At 44.4% G+C, this 27398-nt stretch overlaps 2 protein-coding genes across 7 annotated transcripts; one reads left to right on the forward strand and one right to left on the reverse strand.

Moving 5' to 3' along the window:
• Positions 1-297: 297 nt before the first annotated feature.
• On the forward strand, positions 298-9747 carry LPCAT4 (lysophosphatidylcholine acyltransferase 4). Its single transcript, XM_031952016.1, has 14 exons — positions 298-546; positions 1827-1969; positions 2466-2686; positions 3570-3682; positions 4104-4164; positions 4431-4489; positions 4696-4730; positions 5494-5548; positions 5643-5725; positions 6034-6159; positions 6514-6646; positions 8331-8429; positions 8801-8957; positions 9338-9747. The coding sequence occupies exons 1-14, from the start codon at positions 433-435 to the stop codon at positions 9511-9513; spliced, it is 1575 nt and encodes a 524-aa protein (XP_031807876.1). The 5' UTR covers positions 298-432; the 3' UTR covers positions 9514-9747.
• NUTM1 (NUT midline carcinoma family member 1) lies at positions 4737-27398 on the reverse strand. 6 transcript variants are annotated; one of them, XR_004231942.1, is made up of 11 exons: positions 27240-27395; positions 24411-25128; positions 21032-21160; positions 15986-16125; positions 13853-14148; positions 13249-13365; positions 12202-12987; positions 10566-10585; positions 10399-10486; positions 10081-10136; positions 4737-5565 (listed from the first exon to the last, which is right to left on the reverse strand). XR_004231942.1 is itself a non-coding variant. In XM_031952015.1 (8 exons), exons 2-8 carry the CDS (start codon positions 25103-25105, stop codon positions 10996-10998), a joined length of 2853 nt encoding a protein of 950 aa, XP_031807875.1. In that variant the 5' UTR covers positions 25106-25128; positions 27240-27398; the 3' UTR covers positions 10703-10995. The 6 variants fall into 6 exon arrangements, 3 of the variants coding, with proteins under 3 accessions (XP_031807875.1, XP_031807874.1, XP_012401177.1); XR_004231943.1 differs by having other exon boundaries at positions 10566-10695; positions 27240-27394; XR_004231941.1 differs by having other exon boundaries at positions 10399-10585.

Here is a 27398-nt window from a genome sequence, read left to right on the forward strand (position 1 = left end):
GGTGGGGAAGCGGTGGGAGGGGGAGGAGGCTGCGGGGGAAGAGAGAGAAAGAGCAGACAGCCCCGGAGCCGGGGCTGAGCGTTCCGCAGAGCATGCGGCTCCGGCGGAACAATAGCCCTGGGAATTGGGGCGGAGAAGAGCCGTGGGGGGGTGGAGGCTGGGGAGGATGCAAAAGGAGGGTGCGGGGGAACTGTGACTCCCCAAAGCGGGAAGCCCCGCCCCTTCCGAGCCTTGACTACGCCGGGCTCTTTGCGCGCTCCCTCTCCCCCTCCCTTCCTCTCTCCACCCAGCATCAGGCTGGGCCTGGGGCCAGAGTCGCTGCCGCCGCCGCCACCACCACCACCACCGCAGCAGCAGCCGCCGCCGCCACAAGCAGACGCTCTGCAGAGCTGGGGCCCGGGCCCGGGCCGGAGCCCCCAGCCTCCCGACATCATGAGCCAGGGCAGCCCGGGGGACTGGGCTCCCCTTGACCCTGCCCCCGGGCCCCCACCACCACCTAATCCCTTCGTACACGAACTGCACCTCTCGCGTCTTCAGAGGGTCAAGGTGAGGTGTGGACTGGGGAACCTTAGACGAGAATGGATGAAGCTGGAAGAACAAATGGGGGTAGGGGACGTGGAGGACGTTTGGGCCCGGGGGAGATGGAAGAGGGGAACTGGGGAAAAGAGCCTTGGATGGAGCGAATATAGGAGAAGGGGGGGGGGGGGGGGAGGAGTACACCATAGGTGAAACAATCTAGAGGGGATAAAGGATACCAGAATAGATAGATGGAGTACTAGAAGGATTAGGAAGGTTATGATGAACCAGAGAGACTAGAAGAGATGGAGGACACGGGGAGGGATATGGCATCCTAAAAAGCTACTGAGGACTCTGAGGATGCAGTTGGATTAAAGGCAACTTGAGTGGGGATATTAAATGTTCTACCTGGAAAATTGGTTTAGGGGAGAAGTCTTGATTGCCCTTACCCGTGTCCTTTTGCCCTTCCCACCTCCCCCCAACCCCCTGCACTGCAGCACCTTGGGGGGGATGGGGTGGAGAGGATGGCTGCAGGAAAAGGACAACCCCAGAGAGGTCAGAAGGTTGAAAACTAGGAAAGAGGAGCAAAAAATGGTGCACTCTGATTTTTACTTCCACTTAGACTCTAAAGAGAGGGATTTGTTTACCTGCTACCTCCCCAGGGTTACTGCCAGAGTAACCTGGGCTCCTGGCAACTCTTAATGCTAGCTCCCTAACCTGGACCCCAATCCCCTTCCCTCCCCCATCCCAGAGTATCCCTGTTCAACGTGGGAGACAGCGAACAGTGAATATTATGCCAGTCTATCTCCCAAATTCACCTTCCATCCCAGAGAGGAGAAAAGGGGGGTACAACTGGACCTCTGTGAAAGGTTGAGCTACATATGGGTTGGGAGGGGCTGAAAGGCAGGAAAATTGGAACTCGAGTCTTCCTTAGGATTTTATGTTCCTGTTCTTACCAGGTTTTCACTGTCCTTCTATTCAGTTTCTTTTCCTTCTATCCCCTTCTCCCCACACTTCCCCAGTTTCATTCATTAATCCAAATTATCTTATGTTTGCATAACACTAAATATTTACATCCATTATCTTTTTTGCTCATAGAATTGTAAAGTCTTAAGAAATGGAATCTTCTAGTTTGACTCTTCCTTTGCTTTCCCAGATTCCCCCCTCTCTCTTAACATCATGCCTGTGCCATCCTCTGTCAGGAGAAAGGGGGAAATCTCTGGCCCTCCTTCCATCCTTGAGAAAAGGAGTAGGCTGTGAAGGGAGGTCTTCCAAGTTCTGACAGCCCTACCCCCTTCCCCTCTGCCCAGTTCTGCCTGCTGGGGGCACTGCTGGCCCCCATCCGAGTGCTGCTGGCCTTCCTCGTCCTCTTTCTCCTCTGGCCCTTTGCCTGGCTCCAAGTGGCTGGTCTCTCCGAGGAGCAGCTCCAGGAGCCAATCACAGGATGGAGGAAGTAAGTGAGAAAGCAGGGGACAAACCGCAATGGCTCCTCCATCCCACAGCCCTTTATTCCTTGCTGCCCACCCTCATCTACTTTGAGAGCAACACTGGGGGGAGAGAGTGTGGGTAGAGCACTAGAATGCATGGCAGGGAGGGAAAGGAGGGGTTTAAAACTCTGTGGGTGAGATGTTGTTCTGATCCACCCCTGCTACCTGGGTACCTGGGACACCATCTCTAAAATGGGATGCTGTAAGATTGGGTCATGTGACAGGATTGTCAGACTCGATTCTTTTTCCAGGGATTTTGCCGTCTGGGTGAGATCCCCTAGAACCTGGACGGTTTTAGTCCTGTTGGCAGGATTGCTGAGGCAGGGTGAGGGGAGGGGAAGGAGAGGAACGAAAGAAGCCTTTTGGGGACAATACAGCAATACTTACCCAGTTGTCAGGGACCTTGGGGTGGGTGTGGGTGAGTATTTACATCCTACTGATAGCCAAGTTTACCTTATACAGGACAGTGTGTCACAGTGGGGTGCTAGGCCTGAGTCGGCTACTCTTTTTCCTTCTGGGCTTCCTCCGCATCCGTGTTCGAGGTCATCGAGCCTCTTGCCTAGAGGCACCTGTCCTGGTTGCTGCTCCCCATTCAACTTTCTTTGACCCCATTGTCCTGTTGCCCTGTGACCTACCCAAGGTTGTATCCCGAGCTGAAAACCTTTCTGTACCAGTCATTGGAGGTAAGAGCACACTATGGTGGAAGGAAAATGGTGAGGGAAAAGGAGACATCTGGATGGAAAGAACCAGGAACGATCTAGGGAGAACTGGCCTGCATTCACTTGGGTCTTTGTTGAAAGTGACATGCAAATTAGCAACATTTGTAAATTAAATGCTTGGTCATTAGAATAATAGGAGTTGGAAGGTATCTAAAAAAATCACCTCATCTAACAATTGTTTTTTATATATATATTACATAAAGAAACAGGCCCATGGAGGAAAAGTGACATGCCTCAATGTTCAGTAGCAGAGTGAGGATTCAATGGCACAGGAGCATGAGTAACAGAACATACAAGGGAAAATTCTCAACTCAAAATCGTAATATAGAGAGGTAGTATGGTATGGTATAATGGGTAGAGCACTGGCTTTGAGACAGTTCCAGATGTGGAGAACACTCAAGCCTTTAAAGGTAGGATTAGAAAGAAAGTGTGGCATAATGGATAGGGTGCTGAATCGAGGAAGATCTGGATTCAAATCTCACCTCAGATACTAATTAGCTGTGTGACTCTAGGCAAGTCATTAACTTCTGCCTTCCTCTGTTTCCTCATCTGTAAAATGAGGGGTTTGGATACAATCCTACAATCAGTAATTTGGTTGTCCTCAAAGAATAGACACTTTAGGTATGGGGCAACAATATGGAGTGCTAATTCTGGTTCTTCTCTAATTTCCTAGCCTCCTGCAATCTGGCCAAGTTACTTAATGTCTCTCTTCCTTTTTCATTTTTCCTATTTAAATGTGAGGGGTGAGCTAGATGGTCTCTTAGACGTTTTCCATTTCTAAAATTCCACGATTCTATAAATCCCCAACCTCAGTTTTTATTTCTGCGTCCCCTCTCCTCCCACCAAGCACTTCTCCGTTTCAACCAAGCCATCCTGGTATCCCGGCATGACCCTGCTTCTCGAAGAAAGGTGGTGGAGGAGGTCCGAAGGCGGGCAACCTCAAAAGGCAAGTGGCCTCAGGTAGGTCCAGGTTTTATGACTCATATTGAGCCTCTCCTATAGGACCCATTTCTGAACATACCACTTGCCAGTTTCTCCATTCCAACATCAGCAGCTGGGGTATCACTAATATTCTTGGTGCTGCTCTACTTTCACTACACTCCCTCTTCTAGGAAAAAAGGCATGAGATGGTTATGCATGAATCTTGGGGCACAGGAGTGGGCCTTTGCATGAAATAGGAGTTGGGAGCCACTTTTAGTAAAGTCTTGTGGAAAGTTAAGGGATAACCCCAAGAAGTGAAGGGAAAAACAATCTCCAAGGGGGCCACAGGAAGCTACCTAGACATCTCGTGTCCTTTTGAGATGACTTTCCAGAATACACAGCCATCTGTTCCCTCCTTCCCACCTCCATTCCCGTTCTGCTTTCCTACTGTACTCCTTAGGTGCTGTTTTTTCCTGAGGGCACCTGTTCCAACAAGAAGGCCTTGCTCAAATTCAAACCAGGTGAACAGGGAGTGGAGGTGGGGTAAAGGAGGACTAAAGGAAAAGCATCTCAGTCGAGGAATAGTTTAGGTGGGGGGAGACTCAACACTAGGAATTCCAGGGGTGGGAGTCAAGTGGTCCATGATGACCTTTAGTAAATATTTTTAAAGTCCAAATTTCAGGTTAGAAGTAACTTGGAGCAGGAGACTATTGGGGATTGCCCTGACCCTTCATCCCTTCTTCCCCCAACACTAACCTTTATTTTGGGGGTTGGGCATGGGGTTTAGGAGCTTTCATCGCAGGGGTGCCTGTGCAGCCTGTCCTCATCCGATACCCCAACAGCCTGGTGAGTCAATCCAAGAAAGTGTAAAGATGAAAAGAGCTTGAATCTGTTCTAAAAATGGGATAGGGGCCAAGCATCAGCTGCATCATGGGAGAAATGGTGCCTAAGCTGGGTAGAAGGGGCAGAGCAGCAGAGTCTGGAGGAGGGGCAGTTTCTGGAAAGAATAAGCAAACCTTTCCTCTCATTCCTAATCTCTGCTTCTCCCTTAGGACACTACAAGCTGGGCATGGAGAGGCCCTGGAGTGTGAGTCCTGGTGGTGCGCTTGGGCATGTGGTGGGGGAAAGGAGGTGGGAGTTAAAAGGGGGTGGTGGAAAAGGGAAGGGGCTGAGTATTCCATCCCAGGATTCTCAGCCTACCTACCACCAGGCTGGCCAAACCCTCCAGAGGTCATCCTGTCCAACTCATCCTGCTAACTTTTAGACAAAATAACACCTTTTACAATTGGGCATCTCTGAGGCTGGGGACTACCCCAGAAAAGGCATTCCCTTAACCACCTTACTTTTTCCAGGGTCTCATAACTTATCACAGTCTAAAAAAGTGTTTTCTACTTTCTTACCCTATCCTTTACTATCCTAGTTGATGTGCTTGTTCTGCTCATGATTACCCCCCAGTAACCTCATCTTAACAGTGAAACCCCTAGGGCTTTCTCCATACTATCCTTCTTGCTCTTGGGGACTCTTTCCTCTGACACAACTCCCTGGGGCTCACCATTTCTTTCGGCCTTACATCGATGTTAGTCCTAACTAATATTAAGTGTAATAAAATAAGATGGCTGTGCATATCCTCCCCATCCCTCTCACTTACCCCTCCCATGCTTCCCAAATAAATGCCTCTCCACACAGTTGTGTTTAGCTGAAAATCTACTTTGAGGACTCATTTAAAGGGCACACCCCCTTGAATAAAGCCAAATGGCCTGTGACTTCCCCCATGATTGTTGAGGTCCTTTCATGAAGAGTTGAGATAGGATCCCTGGCCTGGTGGGCATCAAAACTCTCTTCTTCCCCAGGCTCAAAGTCCTCTGGCTTACAGCCTCCCAGCCTTGCAGCCTTGTGGATGTGGAGGTAAGAAATAGAAGGCCCTGGGGAAAGGGAATGGGGGGATGAGTAGGTGTCCCCAGGAAGACATTTCTTACTGGGGCATATGTTTATATTTCAGTTCCTACCAGTGTATCAGCCCAGCCCTGAAGAGAGCAACAACCCCACTCTCTATGCCAACAACGTCCAGAGGGTCATGGCACAGTGAGTGTCCTTTATGCACACACCCAATTTCACTATAGTTTCTAAGGCCAAGGGCATAGAGCCCCTATGGAGAAGCAACAAATGAGGACTGGCAGACTGGAAAGTGAGGTGCTGGGGTAGGGAACCAAAGTTCTACAGCAGGGAGGAGGCCAGGCTCTTTAATAGACTCTTGAAAAACAAACATGAGTTCTTAGGTAATGAAAATTCAGAGATGAATGATTTGCCTTCTCCAGCAGGTAGAATTGGTGCTGTCCCAGATGTAGAAACCCTGAAGATAACCTTTTCTCTATGCTCTCTTCACATTATAGGGCCTTGGGAATTCCTGCCACAGAGTGTGAATTTGTGGGGAACCTGCCTGTGACTGTGGTTGGTCAGCTAAAGGTGGCATTGGAACCTCAGCTGTGGGAGCTGGGAAAAGTACTCCGGAAGGCTGGGTGAGTGATTTAGAATACAAGGTGGAAATTGGGGAGAAGTGGAAAGATGGAGTCTGAGAGGAAAGGATCAGAATAAAATGCAGAAAGAACAAGAAACACAAATAATAGGGATTCGGTAAAGAGTGGAATCTCAAGGGAGGGGGGGGTGGAGAAAACAAGGAAATCAAAGGAAGACGGGGAAGAAATTAAACCACTGAAGTATGAAAGGTGGGAGACCTTGAGGGACTATTAAGAACTGGGAACACACCCAGGCAATCCCCCACTGGGAAGACTCAAAGGACAGGCACAAGTTCTGAGAAGCATGGTGAGAAGGGAACTGGTCCAATTTCCCAGCCTGAAACACTTCCATTGTAGTTTGTCCCCTGGTTGTGTGGATGCCGGAGCAGAGCCAGGCCGGAGTCGCATGGTCAGCAAAGAAGAGTTTGCCAAACAGCTGCAGCTCTCTGACCCTCACACTGTGTCTGGCGCCTTCGACTATTTCCAGCAGGTGAGGAAGGATGGAGAGTCTTGTCTCCAAGGGTCCTATTCCCTGAAGTGAATAGCTTAAAGATTTGGGGGATGTTTTTCAGTAGACATATTAGAAACTATCTCTAGAAAACATTGAAAGCCATATTGGGAAAAAGCTCCCCAGAGATCTCATCAAACATTTTGTTTACATCTTATGCGTTCATCAGGCATCATTTTGCATTATAATTATTTGTGCCTGTGCCATATTCCACTACTAGACTGTAAGCTTTGTACTAACAATGACTCCAAATTTGATTTCTTTCCTTGCATAATGCTTTGTACACAGTTGGTGCTTATTAAATGTTGAAGTCCACATTATCCTGCTAGTTTGGGAAACCATACTAGGGTACTCTAGTTGCTATGTTGGTTGGCCCTCATATTCCTGTCCAGCCATGGTAGACAGCAAATATTTGTTGAACTAAGCAAGATAAGGAAATACAGGGAGAAAATAACAAGTATAGTGTCATAGGTTAGTTGACAGCAGTATCTGGATACTGTTATAGCTTGAGGAGCATCTGGTCTCAAATAGAGCCAAGTGTGTTTCTGTGTGAAGGAGATGAGATAAAATAATTAATCAGAGTAGAGAGCTGAGAGCTTATGGCCTGGATTTTCAGAACTTAATTTTGTCCCATAAATATTATTAAATGTATATGTTTTGCCTCTTTTCCTTGTCTTTGGGTGGCCCTCTCCAAATAAATCCCATAGTGCTCAGGAGGGAACAATTGGAAGTGGTAGCCCATACATACAGTCAGGTCCTGCTCACAAATTCCTGGTTTGTCATTTAGGAGCATCTAGCAGCAACGCTGTAGTAGTAGGTTATGATGCTATCTCTCAGGGAAGCCAAAGATTCCCCCACCACATTCCCAAGAAATTTTCAATAATCTTGGCAGATTTTTTTAAGAATCTGGGAGTTTCCCATGTTTCCCAAATATTCCCAGGCTTCCTCAGGAAATTCCTGGTATTCTAAATATTTCTAATGACTTTGCCCACTGGAAGAATGATGGTGTTCCTGGAAGATGTCTGGTGTTTATTGAATACCAGAGTTCTTTCTTATCCAAAACAGATAACATGGTTTCCCCAGAACATCAGAGACAAAACAGATCTATTGGTTCTTAAAGTAAGGTCACCAAAATTTCTGACAATCCCCCAGAGGAACAGGAATAAAAAACTAGAGTTCGGATACATATACGCACACACATAGCAAACCTACTCCCATTTTTTAATAAGTGATGCCAATGGCCCTTTTTCTATCTGCCTGACCAGTTTTCCCACATCAGCCAAGACCATGAGAGTGCAAAACCAGCTCATCCAGCTTTAGGACAATGAATACATAATGTTGACATGTAGGTAAGATTGTCAGTAATCCAGAGCTTCCCTGCATTCCTTAGGAATTCCCTTGAGAAAGGAGATTCCCTATAGAAGAGTCTTGGACACTCCCTCCAAACTGGAGTAAGAACATGACTCAGGAGACAACTTAAAGATGTTCATGTTATTTTAGAGAAATTCACCCTTCAGCATCCCAAAGGGAAATAATTCTGACAGGAGGAGTCAGTTCTTAGGCAGCTGGTATAGAATTGAGAGATGATCTGGCAAGAGAAAAGGATGAACAAAGACACTCATCCTAACATTATTGACCACTGTGCCATAACTCCCATTTTTCACAGGATTCCAGTGGTTCAGTGGATTTCCGTGATGTAGCTCTTGCACTGGCAGCCCTAGATGGGGGCAGAAGCCTTGAAGAATTGACTCGTCTAGCCTTTGAGGTATTAGAAGGGGGGAGGGAGGAGTGGGAATTACTAAATATGCAGAACATAAGCCCACACATGCACAAAAATACCTAAAATAGTCTATCTTAATGTTTTGGGTATTTACTGGAACCTGGGTTCCTGATCCATTGCCACTTCAGCTAGACCATAGCAAAGCTTAATATGGGGAGATCTAGAAAAAAACCAGGACACAGGATAGGGCCTGGAGTGGTGGCTATAAAGTGCTCTGAGGTTCTACTGTGATTGGCCTGGAATAGTCTCAGAAAAGGGTTGTGTGGGGAGGGAAATGTTGGGAAGACTGAGGAAAGAGATAATCCCAGACTTAACAACTCTCCTTCCCTCCCCCCCCTTCCCCCTCCCGCAAAAAGCTCTTTGCTGAAGAGGAACCAGAGGGACCAGGCCGGTTGTTGTACAAAGAGGGTTTTGGCACCATCCTGCACCTGCTGCTGGGCTCACCCCGACCTTCAACTGCCACTCTGCATGCCGAGCTGTGCCAGTCCACATCTACCCAAGGCCTCTCCCTCTGTGAGTCACCTCCCTCCTTCAAACCTGTCTTCAAAGGCACTGTGGGGAGTGAGGAAGAATTGGAGAAAAGGAACATAGGAAGAACAGATACTGAAGATCAAAACACTGGAGTTCTAGAAAAGGAGGTAGAATCAGGCCAGAAAGTCAGGGAAAGTGATGAGGCCTGGGGAAGAGCAGAAATCTTATTTCAGAAAAGCAAAAATTATGGACAGAGAACTAGAATTGAGAATATATGAATTCTAGAAAGAAGGAAATCAAGCTAGGGGCAATTTTGTGGGGAAACATAGGATCTGTTGTCCCTGGTACTAAGGATTGTCCTCTTTTTCATTCCTCCTTCTCTCTTTTCCTTATCTCTTTTCCTTTCTTCCTCCTTTCACTAGGCCAGTTCCAGAATTTCTCCCTGCACGATCCACTCTATGGAAGACTTTTCAGCACCTACCTACGCCCCCCATATACCCTTCGGGCCAATCCCCAAACCCCAGAAGCCACATCTCACGGTGTCCCAACTTCAACTTCCAATGGGACTGTGAACACCTCCAAGCCGAAAAACGACTGAGAATCCTGGTCCCCTCTACACCCCTTTATTCCTAGCTCGATCCCAGCCCCTCAGACTCAGGGCAGCACCGGGGGACTAGCCCATGCCTCCATCTCTGTTCATGTGACTCCTGATTTTGTTTTGTTTTTTTTTAAGTTGGTTTTGGGTTTTTTTGTAAGAAACTATTTTATATATAAATATAAATCTATATCTATATCTATTAAAAAAAAAAAAAAAAAACATGGAAGCTCAACCCTATGAATGACATAACTGTTTAAAGACAGTTGGATTGCTCATTTGAGTATTCCAAATGTCTGGGGATGGCTAAGCCCTGCAAAGGCCATCCAAAAAAGTACCAGAATTGTTCCAGATGAATAAGATATTCTACTTTAAAACTCCATATCTTATTTTCCTCTTCCTGCCACTATTAAATATACACCTCATTACTGCTGTTTCACACACATACACACACACACACACACACACACACACACACACACATATATACAGGTGCACAGACATACAGACACACTCTCTCTCTCTGCCCAATTCCTGTTCTATCACTAGACATGAAGAATGACTGCTCACCACAGCACAGCTGACAGCAGCCTTTGGAGAGGGAAAGGAGGAGCAGAGGATGAAAGCTGGAAGAAATGGAACAGTACTGTCAGCCTAATAGATCAGCTTGCCCGGGAACCAGGAGTTGTTCCTAAACCCAGTGAGAGGTGCCGTATGCCTATGGATATTAATGGTGGGCCTTCTATAGGAACTCTGCCCCATTTCTTTCTTCCTGGGACCAGGGGTAGGGATTAAGGGCCTTAAAACACACTCCATTTGGGACAGCCTAGAGGAAACCAATTCAATACCAGGAGGGCAGGTAGAGGTTAGATACCAGAAAGAACTTACCATTGGTGAGGACTGTGAGACATGAAGACAGATGATGCAGTGAGGCCAGTTGACTCCTCTTAGAACTATCTCAGCATAGGGCTGTCATCTGTCAGGGGTTGGGAAAGGGGATGGATGAAATACCTGAAGAACCCTATCAAACCCAGGAGATGGACATGGAAGCCAACCTGTTCTCTCCTGATGATGGCTGCAGGGAGAGAGCACGAGGCTGGAGGACAGGATCCCATATCCTCTGTGCACACATAGAACCTGGGATCCCCTGTGATGTCTCCCTTCCTCTACTCTGCCTCAGTTCCCCTGGCAGCAAAGACAGAACAAAAGACAGATTCACTGCAGACCATTTCCAACAGGGATGTCTTTAATTCACTTTCTCATAAAACTCTCCCGAGGGTCCTCTCACATCTCACTTCTCACTGAGGTGGTCATTTCCATGCAAGTCAGTTGCTGAACTCTCCCAAACCTCACCATATTTATAGAGCAGCCAGAAAAGAATGGCTAAGATTGGAGAGCTCTGACCGAGTGCAGCAGGGCCCAGATCCACTCTTGAGGACCCACCCCTGGAGAATCACTCCTTGGGTTGGGCCATGTGGCTGCCCCCTACAAGCTCCTCCTTCTCTTCTTCCTCCTCCCTGGGACATGACCCTCACGGCGCCTTTTTCGGGGCTTTACAGTCGGTTCTTCCCCCAAATTCAAGGGCAGTTCCCCAGAGACAGCTACTTCACCCCCCCGGCAGGGTCTTTTTTCTGCAGGGGACAGTTCACCGCTCAGAGTGCGTTTCCCAGACTTGGGTATGGGCAAAGCCTCTGGAGATTGTGAGGGGGATGCTTGATCCGTAACCTCTGTAGGGGCAGGTAGAGGACTAAGGGGCAACCCCTCTGAGGTCAAACTAAGTTTAGAGGCCAAGAGGAAAGCAAAGTTAGAAAGTTCATCATCATCATCATCATCATCCTCTTGTTCTTTACCGTCCCTATCTGTGGGTCTAGGTGCTTCCTTTCCTGAAGAGGTTTCTCCAAGAGCCACAGGGTCACTAGTTTCTGGAGTTGGGGGGGTATCCCCAAGACACTGGTTAGAGGAGGCTGGTTCTTGGGACTCTGGTGTGTGAGAGTCACCTTTGGTCCCTGGTGAGGGACTTGTGTCTTTGCACTTTAGTAGGCTAAGCTCCTCTCTGCTCACTCTTTGGCATTCGTAACATGCACCTTTTGGTGAACTCGAGTTAACTCCAATAATTAATTGGAGGTCGTGGTCATCTCTGATAGCCAGTAAATTGCCATTCTCTGTGGTTTCCCAAACAGGAGAACCTGAGTTTGCTTTACTGCCACTTATACTAACATCATACCCCATCCCTGGAAAGGAGGAACCTTCTCCAGACCCCAAGAGTAGATCACGTTCTTGACATCTAGGGGAGAGTGTGTTTTTGGCAGACTCCAGATTGGAGGCACCATTTTTGCCCTCTACTGAGGAGTTACCTTCAGGATACAAATCACTAAAATCCGTTCCATTTCCAAAGATGTGTCCTTCAATCCCTAAAATGGGGCTGCTGGCCCCCAGGAGCTCTGAAAGATTGTAGTAGTTACCATTTTCTAGGGAACTTGTGTCATTTTTGTCCTCAGAAGAGGCAAAACTTTCTTCTGTGTCCTCAAGTATTCCTCTGTGGCCCAAGGAAGAAATGTGGCTTTGGGGTATTAGAACATGGCAGTCTCCCTGAAACTCTGTTATATACTCCACATACTGAGATATTTCTCTGATCCCCTCAGTCTGTTCTGGGAACACTTCCAAATTTGTGAAGTCCCCCTTGCTACTCACCCAAGGGGCTGAGCTGAATGGGGTCCTCTCCCTATCCCCAGCTGCTCTGGAGGAGGGGCTCTGGCTCACGCCTTTGATCATAGGAGCTCCTCTATCATCTCTCCAAGAAGTCCCCACCACAGTCTCTTCCTGGGAAGCAGAAGATGGCTCCTTCCCTTGAGGAAGCATCCCAAGACCTGTCACCTGGCATCCCTTCCTGAGACCGGTGACCTGTTGTCCCATTCCCTGATCTTGTGAAGAAGTAGTGAAATCAACTGGTTCTGGAGGTCCAGCCTCCAAATGGGTAGCTCCCTCCAAATGAGGTCCTTTTTGCCAGCTGTGGGGAGAGGATTCTAGGATCCCCTCAGTCACCAAATAGTCCCCTTGGTCTCCAGGCCCTCCTGAGTTGCCTTCCTGATATAAAGACACCAGGGCAGTACCTTTCCCTGACCCTCTGCCCTCCACCCCTAAAAGGCCCCTAGTTACTCGTGGAGTGGAGATATCTAGTCGAAGGTCCCAGCTACTAGGGGATGACAAAGCATTACCTTCCCTTCCTACTCCCCTTGGGCCTTCTGCTGCCCTGTCCTGCCCATGTCCTTCTCCCCTTGCCCGTTTTTCTGGAGAAACCGTCTTCCCCAGGCGGACAATGCCCCCAGCCATACGAGCCCCAGGTGAGGGTCGAAGCCGCCCACCCCCGTCTTCCTCCTCATCAGATGGAGAAGGACTAGAGTCTGATTGGGCTCCACTGCAGCTTGGGGGCTCCTCTTCCTCTTCTTCTTCCAATGCCAATAGCCGCTTCTGCACTAGCTAAAAGAAAAAAAAAAAATAGCTTCAAGCTCTGCTTTTGGTGAGGGGAAAGGGATGGGGCAATGGAGAACTAGTCATCTGGGTAACAATGTAAAAATGAGAAGATTTCAGCCCTCCTCACCTGTACCTGTGTCTCATCTGCAATTACTCATCTCTAGTCAGCTCTATTCTGAGTGGAGCAGAGTTTGGACAAGTTCATGGGGTTTCCCTCCTGGCTCTCTCCTAATCCTTCCTCCCCTTCGGGGGTCCCTCCCATCCTACCTGGGTGGGAGTGAGTCCTTCTTCCTGTTCTAGTTCCTCACTTAGGGCCAGGGGATCCCTCTGTTGCTCTGGAGACAGCACCTCTGCCAAAAACCTAGGATGAATCACTGCCTCAACCTGGGAGAGAAGCAGAAATAATAATCATCTATATAGGGTTTTAAGGTTTGCAAAGCATTGTTCCGTGTTCTTATTTGATCTTCATAACAACCTTGTGAAGTTCTATTATGATCTTCATTTTACAGATGAGGAAACAGATAATGTCACTTGCCCAGGGTCACCCATCTGAAGTATCTGAACTAGGATTTAACTCAGATCTAGGCTCCAAGTCAAACTTCCTTACTCACAGCACCAACTACCTGCTTCAAGGTCGCCTGAAGAAAAATAAGATGGGTCTGAGGCACAAGTCTGGAAATAAGGGGGCAACCTGGCTGCCAAGATCTCTAAGAGCACATCAAATGGCCTCACATTGTTATCTGAAGCTAGGAAATGGGACTCTGCTCCTTGCTCTAGGGCAAGAAATTCCTTGGGCAAGAAACAAAATTTTTCTTAAAAAAATTTAAATTGTGGGATTCCAAGAGTCTCCCATCAAGGGGCCAGTCCTCACCTTGGAAACAAAGACATCCTGAGCACACAGCTCTTCGATGTAACTCAGCAGTCCGGGATCAGGATAGGCCTCCTCTTCATCCTCCTCCTCCTCCTCTTCTTCATCATCATGTTTTCCCTCTGGTTCCCCAATGGCAGCATGGGGAACTCCTACCAGCCCGGCCATGATGTCAGCATACTGCTTCACAGCTTCTGGTGGGATCTCTTTGGGTGCTTCAGGGGCTGAAGGGCGAGGTGGTCGGCGTTGGCGACGACGAGGGGGGCGACTCTTAGAGGCTGCCTTCTTTGGGATGTAAACTGAAAGGACGGGTAAAGACAGCATAAGCCTAGGTATAGTATACTGTGTTGTGACATCTCATAAGGTGACATAAAAATGTTGCCTCATAAGTAACTGGAAGGGGAATTTCCCCCAAGCTCCTCCCTCAAGATGGGAAAATTGCCTACAATCCCATTGGGGTTAGGAGTTTAGAGAGTTATCAGTAAAAGTACAAAGAGTGAAATTATAATCTGACTGAAATATATGCATTCATGACTCTTGCCCCTTCTTCTCCAGTCTCTGTCCATCAATAATATTGAATAGCTATACTAGGCTGTATCCATCTCCAGATGGATGCAAAGGCTAAGGAACACTAGGCATGAGAGCCCTAGGGAGAAAAAGTTAATAATGGGCAGTACTAAGGGGGAAAAAAAATACAGAACCAAGGGAAATTAATAGATATCTATATAATAGAACCAAAAGAAATCAAAAAAGATCATTTGATCCAAAACCTGAAATGAACTCAATATAAGATGTGAATGTATATATTCAAATACTAAACATTTACTCATGTTGAAATTTACTTTCATTGCTAAAGTGCTAAAGCACCTCAGAATTTCACTTTTATAATCATTGTTCAGAAAATACAAGCAGTTTTGTATTCTGGACATAAAGTTGATAAGTCTTTTTCCCAAAGGACCAGAAATTGATGTAATTTTATTATTTTTTTTATTATATCTTTATTTACAAGTTATGCATAGGTAATTTTACAGCACTGACAATTGCCAAACCTTTTGTTCCAATTTTTCCCCTCCTTCCCCCCAATCCCCTCCTCCCCCATGGCAGGTTGACCAATACATGTTCAGTATGTTAAAGCATATATGTCCTCACAGTTATTTTGCTGCACAAAAAGAATCAGAGTTTGAAATGGTGTACTATTAGCCTGTGAAGGAAATCAAAAATACAGGCAGAAAAAAAATAGAAGGATTGGGAATTCTATGTAGTGGTTCATAGTCATCTCCCAGAGTTCTTTCACTGGGTGTAGCTGGTTCAGTTCATTACTGCTCTACTGGAACTGATTTGGTTCATTACATTACTGAAGATGGCCACGTCCATCAGAATTGATATAATTTTATTTTGTACTCACTAACAGAAACCAAGTAACAATATATTTATTTTTAAGCTTCTTGTCTAAAAATTTTAAGATTGAATATGCCCAATTTGTTTAACTTTTTGTGAATTTCCCTAAAGCATTTTTAAACTATTTGGTGGTAGGTCGTTTGTTTTTGGAAAATAGACCAAGATTAATTAAACAATGAGAGAAAGAGGAGGTAACTGATGTCCAAAAACCCTTAGTGGAGTTGTCCAGGGTTATATAGCTAGTTAGCAGAGGGAAGAAGACCAAAAACCCAGGACTACTTTTTAATGCAATGTTAATTCCACTACTTCTGAAGGAAAACCTACTGCAGACACAAAGCAGGAGTCTTCATTTAGGGTTTTTTTTTTTTCCTTAAGGAATATTGAAATATATACGGGCATGGAGGTGGCACAAGTCCTTATATGTCCTGATAGAGCAGAAGTCCTGAAGTCAGGAGAACCTCAGGTCAAATCTGCCCTCAAACACTTAACATTTCCTAGCTGTGTGACCCTGAGCAAGTCACTTAACCCCAATTGCTGCCGGGGGAGGGGGGGAATATGTGTGTGTGTGTGTGTGTGTGTGTGCATGTAAAATGCTGGTTAACATGCAAAAGAATGCTGTATTTGGGTTAAGAACTCAAAAATTTCAGGTAGCAGGCTTTCAGTGAAAATCTTGCAAATCCCAGATGATACATAGCTGGTTCATATTCTCTTCCCTTCTGGGAGAAGTTTTTGTCTCACCTTGTTGCTGACATATCTCAGGGACTGAGGGTCCTGGGGGATCAAGCTTAGGGGGGGCTGGAGGAGGCAAGCACTGAGACCCACTCATCAGTTGCACCTTCTGAATCTGCATTTCCTCCTCAGCCTCAAACTCCATGAACCTGTAGAGGATGAGGAAGGCAAAGGACTGATGGTAAGACTCGTCGACTTTCCAGCTCCCAGGCTACCACCACATGGGAAGCTTGGGGCTTCAAGGTCCTATTTAACAAGTCACCTAGGAAGGTGATCACAGCATAGGATCACAGACCCTATAAGGCCACAGGATCATAGATTTAGAGCTGGGAGGGAGCTTAGAGACCATCTAGTCCAATCCCCAAATTTTACCCATGAGAAAACTGAAGCTCATATGTTAAACGATTTGCACCCAGGTATGCTGACCAAATCTAGTGCTCCTTGTCATCACATGCATTCCCTTATCTGCATTCTGGACAAACCACAAATCCAGTGAGAAGGAGAAATAATAGAGGGTCTTTCTTGTGCTCAGACCAACACCTTGATCTCATTTTACAGCCCCTGATGTCTACCCTCTTTTGAATTTACCATTTTACTAAGTGAGATGCAATAGGTACACATTAATAATACACATGGTACTTTTAATTACAATGATATTGTAATAATGCCACTTATTTTTATAGCATCTTAAGATTGGCAAAGCACTTTATGTGTGGTATCATCAGTTGATCATCACAACAACCTTGAGAAATGGGGGTGGGGGTCACGGAATCTCAGCAGGTTTGCTTGTTTCTATACTCTGAAAGTAGTAGATAAAAGAGATTCTCCAAAAGCCCAGAGTTGGTCCCAATTCATCAGTTGTAGAATAAAAAGGTAAGAAGGGATTAAGGGGATGAGGAAGATAAAATCCAGACCCAAGAATATTTCCTATACTGAACAAAAATGGTGATAATTGAATATAGCATTGCCACACAGGAACCTAGAAACCCCTAAGGGTCAGTATTATAGTCTTCCTTTTTATATATCACAACATTGAGCAGAGAACACAATTGACACTGAATTCAAAGAATATAAAGGCATCATACTAAATACCCAAACCAAAAGTAACAGTGTCTGACCTTCTAGCAAGGGTGGAGGGCTTTTGGGGAGGGGAGGAGAGGGAAAGGGGAGGTGGAGTCATGTGATTTGTACATCATCATAATAGAAGGTAGAAAATGATGGAGACAAAGAAGAGGGCCAAAATGCCAAGGAAGAGAATAATGAGTGATTTTAAGGCTTCACAGTGGAGTTGGCACCAGGCCTGAGTCTTAAAGGAAGAAGGGATTCCAAAATGCAGAGATGAGGGAAGGAGTGAACAGAAATCTAGAGATTACAAGTCAAGCCAGGGAGACAGTAAGTAATACAATCTGCCTGAAACCCAGAGAGTGTGAAAGGACAAGTTTTAATAAGGCAGAAAAGATATTAGAATTATATTGCAGAAGGCATCAAAAGCAAGTTACTGTATTTTGTCTTACAGGTATATCAAAGAGCCTGAAGGTTTTTGAGTAAGGAATGACATGGTCAGATCTGGGTATCATTCCAGTGATGATGTAAAGGAAGAATTAGAAAGAGAAAGGCCATTTAGGAAACTATCCTATAGAAATCCCAGCAAAAAATAATAAGGAAATAAGGATCCCACTACAGGGCATATAACCCATGGAGATCAATGATAGAAAGAAAAGGGTGTGTGTGTATGGGGAGGGGGGGAGGGATATACATATGTACACACACAAAAACTATATATATATATATATATATATATATATATGATAGAATATCATTAGATATCATATATAGATATCATATATATATATATATATCATCTATTATATATATAGATAAACAAAATATTTATAGTAGCAAAAAACAGGCAACAAAATGAATAACCACGAATTAGGAGAGGGCTGAACAAATTCTAAGAATGCAATGAAATACTATGCCATAAGAAATGAGTAAATTTAGGAATTCAGACATGAAACATGAAAGCCCTTCCAAACAAAATAATGAAGACAAGAAAGCAGAACCAAGCACATATGATTACAATAATGTAAATGATAATACTATAAAAACAATAAAATCATGGCAAATTGCAATGAATAATCTCAGTCCTAGAGAACTGTCAAGGAAACATACCTACTTCTTCCTGGTAAAAATTTCAGGGACAACAGATGTGGAATATGATATTTACACTTTTGGAAGCAGCCCTTGTCTTGATTTTGTTTATGTTATCTTATTGTTCTTACCAAAAAGGGTTTGATTTCATGAGGGAAGAAGAGGAAACGACTGTAATATAAAAAGCAGTAGCCAACAATAAAATGTTCTTTTGAAGTAATGATACATCTGAACTAGGGTGAATGGTCCCACTGTGAGATGAGAAAAGAGAACAGGTGCAAGAGGTGTGGCAGAGGAAAAATTGACCAAACTTTGTACCTGACTGAACAGAAAATGTGGCAAGGGAGAGAATCAAAAATTACCTTGATATTTCACATTCAAATTAAGTAGGAGGATAGTTGTTAAGGGACAGGTCAATTCTCTTAGAGCCTCCACAGCTGTGGATCATAACATCTGAAGGAATTGCAAGGCAGCCTTTGCTGACACAGGTGTTGCGGACTGGGAGGCAAAGGGAAGAGGAGAGAGGTCAGACAACGCAACGGTCTCAGTCAGAGGTCAGAGAACAGCAACTGCCTCTCAGTCTCCTTGTATCATCCTCTCATAAGAGGAGATCCATTCTGGGTTGGATCTCCAAGCAGCCACTGTCAGTTGGCTCCAGTGTATCTCAGCAACTCTGCTATGTATTCCAACAGATGGTGGTCCCACCAAAAGAAAAAGGAAATTTGGGAAGAAAGAAAGGCTGGGCTACTTTAGCTACGAGTTCGGTGTCAGACAAGTTTAGTTTGAGATGATAAGTGGGAAATCAAGGGCCATAGATGTATACTTGAGAGTCATGGGAATGAGAGATTCCCATATAAGGTGATAAACTAGATGATGAAATGAGATAAATATTTGTAAAGCACTTCCCAAATATTGTCACCTCATATATGTTGCCTATCATTATCATCATCACCAACATAAAAGAGACAAGACATCTTAGGACAAAGTTTTAAGGGACACCTACAATTAGAAAACAGGGAAATGCTAAGCAGTGAAATACCAAGAAACAGGAAAGAACAATGATACAGAAATCAATGCAGTAGAGTATATATATAAGAGGTTAGATGTGATCAAGAGTTTTGAAAACTGCAGAAAAATCAAGATATTCAATGGAGACTGACAAAAAGGTCATGAAAATGTGCAATTAAAAAACTATTAGCAACCTATCTTATAATGATAGCAATGGAAAATCATTCAGCATGGAATGGAGCATTGAATGGATAGTGAAGCAACAGAAACAGGTTATTCTTTCTAGGAATTTAGCAGGAAAAAAAAAAAGTATCAGACTATAGCTTTAAGTTTAAGGTAAGATTTATAAGTAAGAAAGACCTGAGTATCTTTCTAGGTAGTAGGGAACAAGTCCATTATTTAATTATTGAACTGAATTGAGAGTACTTGAATTAAATTTAAAGTTGAACTTAAATTTGTTTTTTGGACAACCAGCTATCATTAAGTTCGATAGGCTTTTCACCTCTATTGTAAAATCATCTCACTATTTTGCTACATAGATGAGTTCGTTCTAACAACTGTTCTACAATAGCTCACTTAATTTCGGGAGGGCGGGCTTTAATTCCTTTTGTCCGGTTTGACTAGCTATAGTCCATAACTACATGTAACAAAAAAGCACATGTGAAATACCTCTCTTAAGCTGGCCCATCCCCATACTAGTACTATGCCAAATAGTGAAGAACTTAATTCATGGAATTTGTCCATGAAAAGTGATAGACAGTTTGTATTTTATCCTTCAAGTATCAAGGAGCCTCTGAAGGTTTTTTGTTTTTTGTCTTTTGGGGGTTTTTTGGTTTTTGTTTTAGTAGGGGAATCAGACCTATGGGTTATTTTGTTGTTTGTCCTTCATTCTCGAAGAGGACCATGACATGTGTGAAGTGCTGCTATGACATGCAAGTGAATTGGATTTAAGGACCACTGGAGATGTCCCTGGGTGAAATAAGAGACCTTGACTTTTTTTTTTTTTTTTTTTTTTTTTTTTTTTTTTTTTTTTTTTTTTGCCATGATATGAAGGAGGAATTGGGGGAGGCAGGGGAGTCATTTTAGGAGACCATCAAACAGAAGAGGAAAGGTGGATCCCACTACAGGACATATTCTCCAAAATGATCCATTACAGAAAGAAGCAAGAACTTCTGGCATAGGAATGGCATATTTGGGGTTTAAGAAGAGTAGCAAGAGGTAGCCAAGCCCAAGTGAAAAGTTTTTTTGAGCTAGGAGGAAACTATAAAATGGAGGAAAGAAGCAAGATTAAGCTGAACCTAGCTATTCAGAATTATAGTGAACAATGTCTGCCCATATCTGAACATGCTTCCCATTTCCCAGCTATGTTGATTAGATGGTTTCTCAATGCTCTGATTTCTTGCCTTGAGAACTGAGCATTTTGCTGTAAAAGAACTATCTGTATGGGGTTTCTACCCTTGATTTTCTATAAATACTTAACAGATCTCAGGGTTCAAATCTAGCCAAGACCAAGTCATCTCTGAATTGTCAATCTATAGTCCCTAAAGAAAGGGAGCTCCCCTAAAAAAGGGATAGAGAGCTTGAGGTAGGTGAGAAGGGTTATAAATCAGCTGATCTTGAAAGTAGCTCATGATGGGTGAAATAATAGATACAACAGATAGATCTAGCAAGAGAAAGCATGAGTCTGAGCACATGCTGCAAGATAACAACTGGGGTGGGATCCCAAATCCTGTGAGGCTTTGTGCCATCCCACATCTGTGCTACCCTATCACATACTCTTCAGATACCAGTCTGCCATTAGACTTTGGACTCATGCCCAACCCACCCATAGTCATCCCATCAAATGATCCCTACCATAAATCCCTCCTCAGTCAAGAGAGCAAGGGTCAAACTCACTTTTCTGCCATCTCGTAGAAGATCATTCGGTCAAAGTTGCTACTGCGCTCCCACTCCTGCACCGCCCGTGGCAGTCCATCCTCCAGGGTCATCGCTGGCTTTAGCCGGGCCAACGAACGAAGCACTGGGCTAAAAACACCCCTCTTCCTGTCACGTCCTACTCTCCCTCCCCCCATGACCCTTTCACACATCCACCTATCCTGCCTTACACCCCCTTCTACATCTCCATCCTCACACCGTCTCTCTCATGTTTATCCCCATCAGAGCCCACACCCAACCAGACAGGAGAATTCCTTCTCTATCACTCATTGTATCAGAAATTAGGCAGATCTTTTAGAATTTAAGTTCCCGGAGAGTAGGAATTGTTTTAGTTTTTGTATTTATATCCCCAACACATAGCAGGCACTTATTAAATGCTTTTTGTTTGACTAATTAAATTATCAGTCTCAGAATGTGTGATGCAATAGCTACTAGATTTGAGGGACAGTGGCATGAGACAGTAACGCAAAGAATGACAGAAACAGAGACAGAGATGGAGAAGAGAAGGGAGGGCATGGGAGAGGAGAAACACCACTTAAATCCTACTCTAGTACCTCATTTGTTCTCTAAAGCTGCCCTCAAACTCTGACTTGTTCTACTAAGCTAGAAGCACTTAAAGTACAAATCCTGTTAACTTGAAGGTCAGTCTAGCTAAATTTGGACAGACTCCTTGCCAGACTTCCCACCAGATGGTGATGTTTGGGGGAGCCACAGAAACTCATCAAACTGCACAAAGGCATAGTGGGTTTGCAATCTGTAGGTGAAGGAAGGAACCACATGTTTATGGTTGATACGCCTTCAGATCTAGTTGGTATCTTTCTGTCTATCATTACAAAGGCTTTTCAGCCCAAATGCCTGAAAACTTGGAACAGGCAATTTAAAACATGAAACATTTTTCACTGGTAGGGAATAGTAATAGCCATCATCAAGACCTTAGGCAGAACTAATCACTGTGGTTTTCCTACTTTTCTTCCTGTGCCTTTCTCCTAACTTCAGGAACTTCTTTTTTCCCCACCATACTCAAATCTTCAAGGTCTTCAAGCCATATTTTAGCAACCCAAGGCACTCTAGTATAAAACCCTACATACTAGAGCCAGCCCTCCCCCTAAATAGTATCTGATGCTCCAAAATTACCTCTCTAATCCTGACACTTTCCCCAATCAAAATTCCCATTTCCTTAATATGATGATCTTAATTATATATTAAGAATGATGATAATGATTATGGTGATGGTGATGATTGATAAGCTTTAAAGCTTGCAAAACACTTTACAGGTATTATCTCATTTTTTTCTTCACAACATCTGGAAAAAAAGGTGCTATCATTATTGTTCCCATTTTATAGATGAGAAAACCGAGACAGGCAGAGGTTAAGTGATATCCAACATCACAGACCTAGTTAAGTACTTTGAGGTAGGCTTTGAACTCAGGACTTCCTGATTCCAGGTCTAGCACTCTATTCATTGCTACTCTTTAATAATATCGATATTATTATTGTTAATCTTATTAAGTAATATTAAAATTATTGATAAATGTAATAATAATTTAAAAATAATAAAATTGATCATAATAATGTACTTTTTAATAACCCAATTAAGATAACTCATAATAAGGTATGACTCACTGATAAGCTTAACTCTAACAGGGATATTTAGATCTTAAAGCAGGAGCTTGTTAATACAAATGAAGTGTAAATGAAGACATATATATATCAAGCATATTATTTTCTAAGGAATAGGGAACTTTCTAGCTGCTTCTTGCCTATTCAGCCAACATCAGCAAGATGAAGAGGAGAATTCAGCACTCCAAACATGTTGTTATTCTTATATCTACACCTTAGTAGAGGGCATTCTTCATGCCTGGAATCCACACCCTCTTTAACTCACTTTCTCTTAGAATCTCTAGCTCCTTTCCTAAATGAAGTCTTTCCTGAATCCTTCTAGGTGCTAGTACCTGTCAAAATTAATTGCTACTTACTTTGCAGTTGGAAAGAAAAGTGGCTAGTACTCTGAGTCTGGAATCAGGAAGACCCAAGTCTATGTGATCCTAAACAAGTCACTTAATTTCTTGTTTGCCTTGTTTTTTTTTTTTTTTTCCCAACTGTAAAACAGGGATAATAACAACACCTACCTCCGAGGGTTGTGAGGATCAAATAAGTTACTATCTTGTAAAAGTGCTCAGCATACAATCTGAAATGTAATAGGTGCTCAATGAATGCTTATTCCCTTCCACCACTATTTATATATGCACATACTGGTTCACATTCTAGAATTATAATCTTGTAGAGGAGTAGAAACTTTAGGGGTTTTGTTTGTGCTTTCTTAGTTCTTGGTGCATAGTCTGTAATTAATAAATGTTTGTTGGTTAACTCATTCAAGCAGTTTGGTGATATGGTAGAAAGAGGGCTGGTCGTTAAGTCAAGGAAGACTTCAGTTCAAATTCTCACTTGGACAATGGCTTAACCATGTGACCATGAGTAAATCACCTAACCTTTGCCTCCTTCAATTTCCTCATCTATAAAATGAGGGCAGTAATAGCGGCAATTTTACAAGGTTGTTGTGAGGATTAAATGAAATAACATATGTAATCTTAAAACTATCGATGAACAGACTTGCTCAGTGTCACATGGGTAACAAAGTAAAGATGGATGACTGAGGTAAAATGGGAGTATTTCCTTTGCAAATCTGCCAACCTTTTTGACAAGCTAAAAACGTATAGAACCTATCTGCAAGGCTATGTTTGGACTCTTGTTTCTCCAAAGTCCTGGGACTCAGCGTTTTCCCTAAGGTATACAGTAACAAGGAAATTATGGAAGACACAAGGGATTGGGGGGAGGGGGACAGCAGAAACTTAATTTTGGCAGCTGGGAAATAATTCAAAGAGGCAGCAAAAAGAGTGAGATCTAGGATTTGAGATTTGGATACATAAAATGCTGTTCCTGCCTCCCACTCACACTAACACCAAGCCTCAGCTAAGTCTGTAGCCTTTTGCCCTTTCAATATATATTCCCTAGAATGTAGGCCACCTTCTCATGACCTTTCTTTTCTTTCAAGGCTGCCCTTGAGAGTCATTTAAACTTGATTCCACCAGAATAAATAGAAGTTAGAGGCCCAGAGTATTATTTGTTTACAGACCTTCATCCCCCTCCTTGTCCTGCTGACCCCATTTGAACTACTCTGCCTGTGCATAAAAGTATGAAGGAATTATTTTTTCTCTCCAAAGTTGAACCCTGGCCCCTGACCTACCATCAGATATTTCCAAACTACTTTAGTCCATAGCCTCCTGACTATGTTCCTTCCAAGAATAAATAGTCTTAACTCCAAAAGCAAGCACTCACTCACATGAGGAAGCAGGAAAGGGCTTCTGCATCAGGGCTCCGGGGTAGATGTCTCCGGGCCAGTGCCTTGTAACGTTGCCAGCGACGAAAATTCTCATATACACCCTTGGAGGTGCAGGAAAGGTCACCCAGAGAGGGTTTGGGCCGAGGTGGGGGCGGGCCTCCCTCTCCAGGAGTCCCATCTGGCCCCCGCCAAGCCTTTTCTGGGGGTACAATAGGGGCTAGCTGGGCAGTGGGTGGTGGGGCGAGGGGAGGATGGGTTGGGGGTCCCTCTCCTTCACCAGCCTGGGCCACCCCAACAGCCTTTGCAAGAAGAATGGTCTTGACATTGGTGGCTGCCAGGAATCGGGGAGTGGGACCTTCAGGGCCCCCACGGGGAGGACCTGGGGCAATCCAGTTGAGGGCAGTCTGAGTAAGGATAAAGGTCTGAGTTCGGGGGGCCTCTGCTGGACCCCCCTCTGTCTTGACTTTGACGATGACCTTGCCAGCCCCACCCCCACTAGGGCCTGCTCCCCCATCCCCTGTCACCAGCAGTGTACTAGGGAAAGCAGACAGAACCAGAGGGCTACCAGGAGGGAATGGTGAAGAAATGGGAGCTTGGGGTGATGGCTCCCAAGGAGGCTTGTCTGATGGTCCTGGAGGGGGTGGGGGTAATGGAAGTGAAGTACAGGGTGGGACAGGGCCGGACTTCGGGGTCATTTCAGGTCCAGACAATGGAGGAGCTGTTGAGAAAAAGGAGGGAATGCAGCAGGAAATGAGGCAACTAGAGGCCTTGATATCTGGGTGCCCTTTGGACAATGATGCATTGCAGAGCTGGTTCCCTAACTCACAGGGTAATAATCATCTTTGTCAAAAAAAAAAAAAAAAGAAAGAAAGAAAGAAAGAAAGAAAAGGAAAAGAGAGGGAAATGTCCACAACGTCACTGATAATCTCTTTAAAGACATTCTTAACAATCTACCTCCACTGGTGATGTACCAAGATAGAGACCAGAGTTGACATTCAGGAGTTAACATATAGCATGACCCCCACCCACCCTGGAGGTTGAGCATCTGATGGGAGAATCTAGAATCTGGCCCTTCCCTAGACTTCTTTGGTGTCCCTAAATTAGAGATTAGTTTCAGAGAGGTTTCTGGCCCCGTTTCTTCATTCCTCCCCTTTTTCATTTCCTTGCTCCTTTTTTAAGTCCCCTGTTCCTCTTCTCACCTAAAAGTACAATGAAAAAAAAGTCTATAGCCACAACCAATTTATCCTTAAAACTATCATTCCTATTAATAACTCATTTCTGCTTGTGAGAGTAGAATCAGAGATATACCCCCTTCCCCTACTTCCAAGCATTCCAGACTCTCTAATCACTAAATCCTCTTTCTAGAGTCTTTTTTGTTTTCTTGAATAGGAGAAGCCTGTAGAGATTCCACTCCAGAAGAACAAAGATTGAGTAATAATGGGGAAGTTTGTAGGGGCAGGCAAAATTGACAAGTTTTCTAACGCTTCAAGCAACTGGCTGATAGACCCAGTGAAATGTGACAGTTGCTACTAAGACTGATTCTAATTCTATCTATGGTTTACTCGGGTTATCCCTTCAGTAATGGTTGCTTCCCAAAGGCAAGGCTTTTATTTAACAAATAGTTATTGAGCATCTACTATGCACAAGGCGTTGGGAATATAAAAAAATATAACATCACATAGGAAGCAGTCCCTACTCTCAAGGAACTTACAATCTGGTTAAGGAGATAAAGACACATTGTAAATTGTAACACTTAAGAAGCCTTCTAAGGAGATGCCTCCATTTTAGCAAAAACAAAAGTTTAAAAGGCTACCAAGACCTAATCCCACTTTATCACAACAAAATGAAACTCACAGTTCACCTCTCTGATCATAAAATATGATCACGGAGTCATAGAAGATGGTGGACAAGCTTGCCACCACGCTAATGGCAAGCCGGGAAAAGTCAGGACATGTTGATCACAGAGAAAGAAGGAAGGAACAAGATGAGATAGTTTAAAGGATCTATAATCCTAGGGCTGGTGAAACACCTCGGAGTAAATCAGTACAGTCTATGTTCTAGCCCCTTGAATAACCATGTATTAACCACCTCCCTGGTACTACCAGCTAAACCAAAGGAACAAACTCCAGATGTTCCCTAGGCAAATAAAAAAAAATGAGACTGCTGGATCTCAAGAAAACTGAGGTATTCCACCCTAGAGCAATATATTGTATCTATATTAATCTACAAAGAATGATGTTTTTGAGATCTCCTCTTAGTCTCTTGGCAGGTTCAGGGTATGTCTCAGCAAAGGCGTATCACTTTGGTCAAATTCCTTTCAAAAGCCCTTTCAACCCCATTTATTCTGTCCTCCCTGATCTAATATATTCCTACTGAAAAATCAAATTTCCAAAGCAAAAACTGAGGGGAAAAGTGTCTAGTTGCCAAAAAGAAGCACACATATGTTAGATTTCATTCCACTAGGCCCCTTTGATCCTTCTTTAAGAATATTAATGGCTAGAAGCTGGAGGTTTCTTGCCAATCGATATCAACCTATTATAGATCTTTTCTCTCAAATCGGAGCCGACTCAGTGCCTCCAAGACGTCCCAAATCAGCTCTGAAGATATTGTCTCTGCGAACCCCATGGCCCCAAACTGGCCCCCCCAACTTCCCCAGGTGCGTTGCCTGGGAATGGGAGGGATCCATTTCTCCCTCTTCCAGGTGAGTCCCACAGCTCAGGCCAGAATGATGATCTCCCCCAGGACTAAGAGGCCCCAAATCTCCGCCCCTAGGGCTTGAAGGGGTAAGGGGTATATGGCTTCTGGCGACAGGCCCCCAGCCCAGCTCACCTCCATCTGAGCCTGGGCCCTCTGGCTTGGGCACTAATCGGGGCTGCCTAGCAGCCTCCAGGATGGGGCAAGGGTCAGGCCCAGAGCCCCGAGGGCCGCCTGGTTACAGTAGCTGCCCAAGAATTGAGGGTAGCAGAAGGGAAAAGATTGAATCAAAAC

Source organism: Sarcophilus harrisii, chromosome 2 (genome assembly GCF_902635505.1).
Source record: "Sarcophilus harrisii chromosome 2, mSarHar1.11, whole genome shotgun sequence".
In the NCBI taxonomy this organism is placed as follows: domain Eukaryota; kingdom Metazoa; phylum Chordata; class Mammalia; order Dasyuromorphia; family Dasyuridae; genus Sarcophilus; species Sarcophilus harrisii.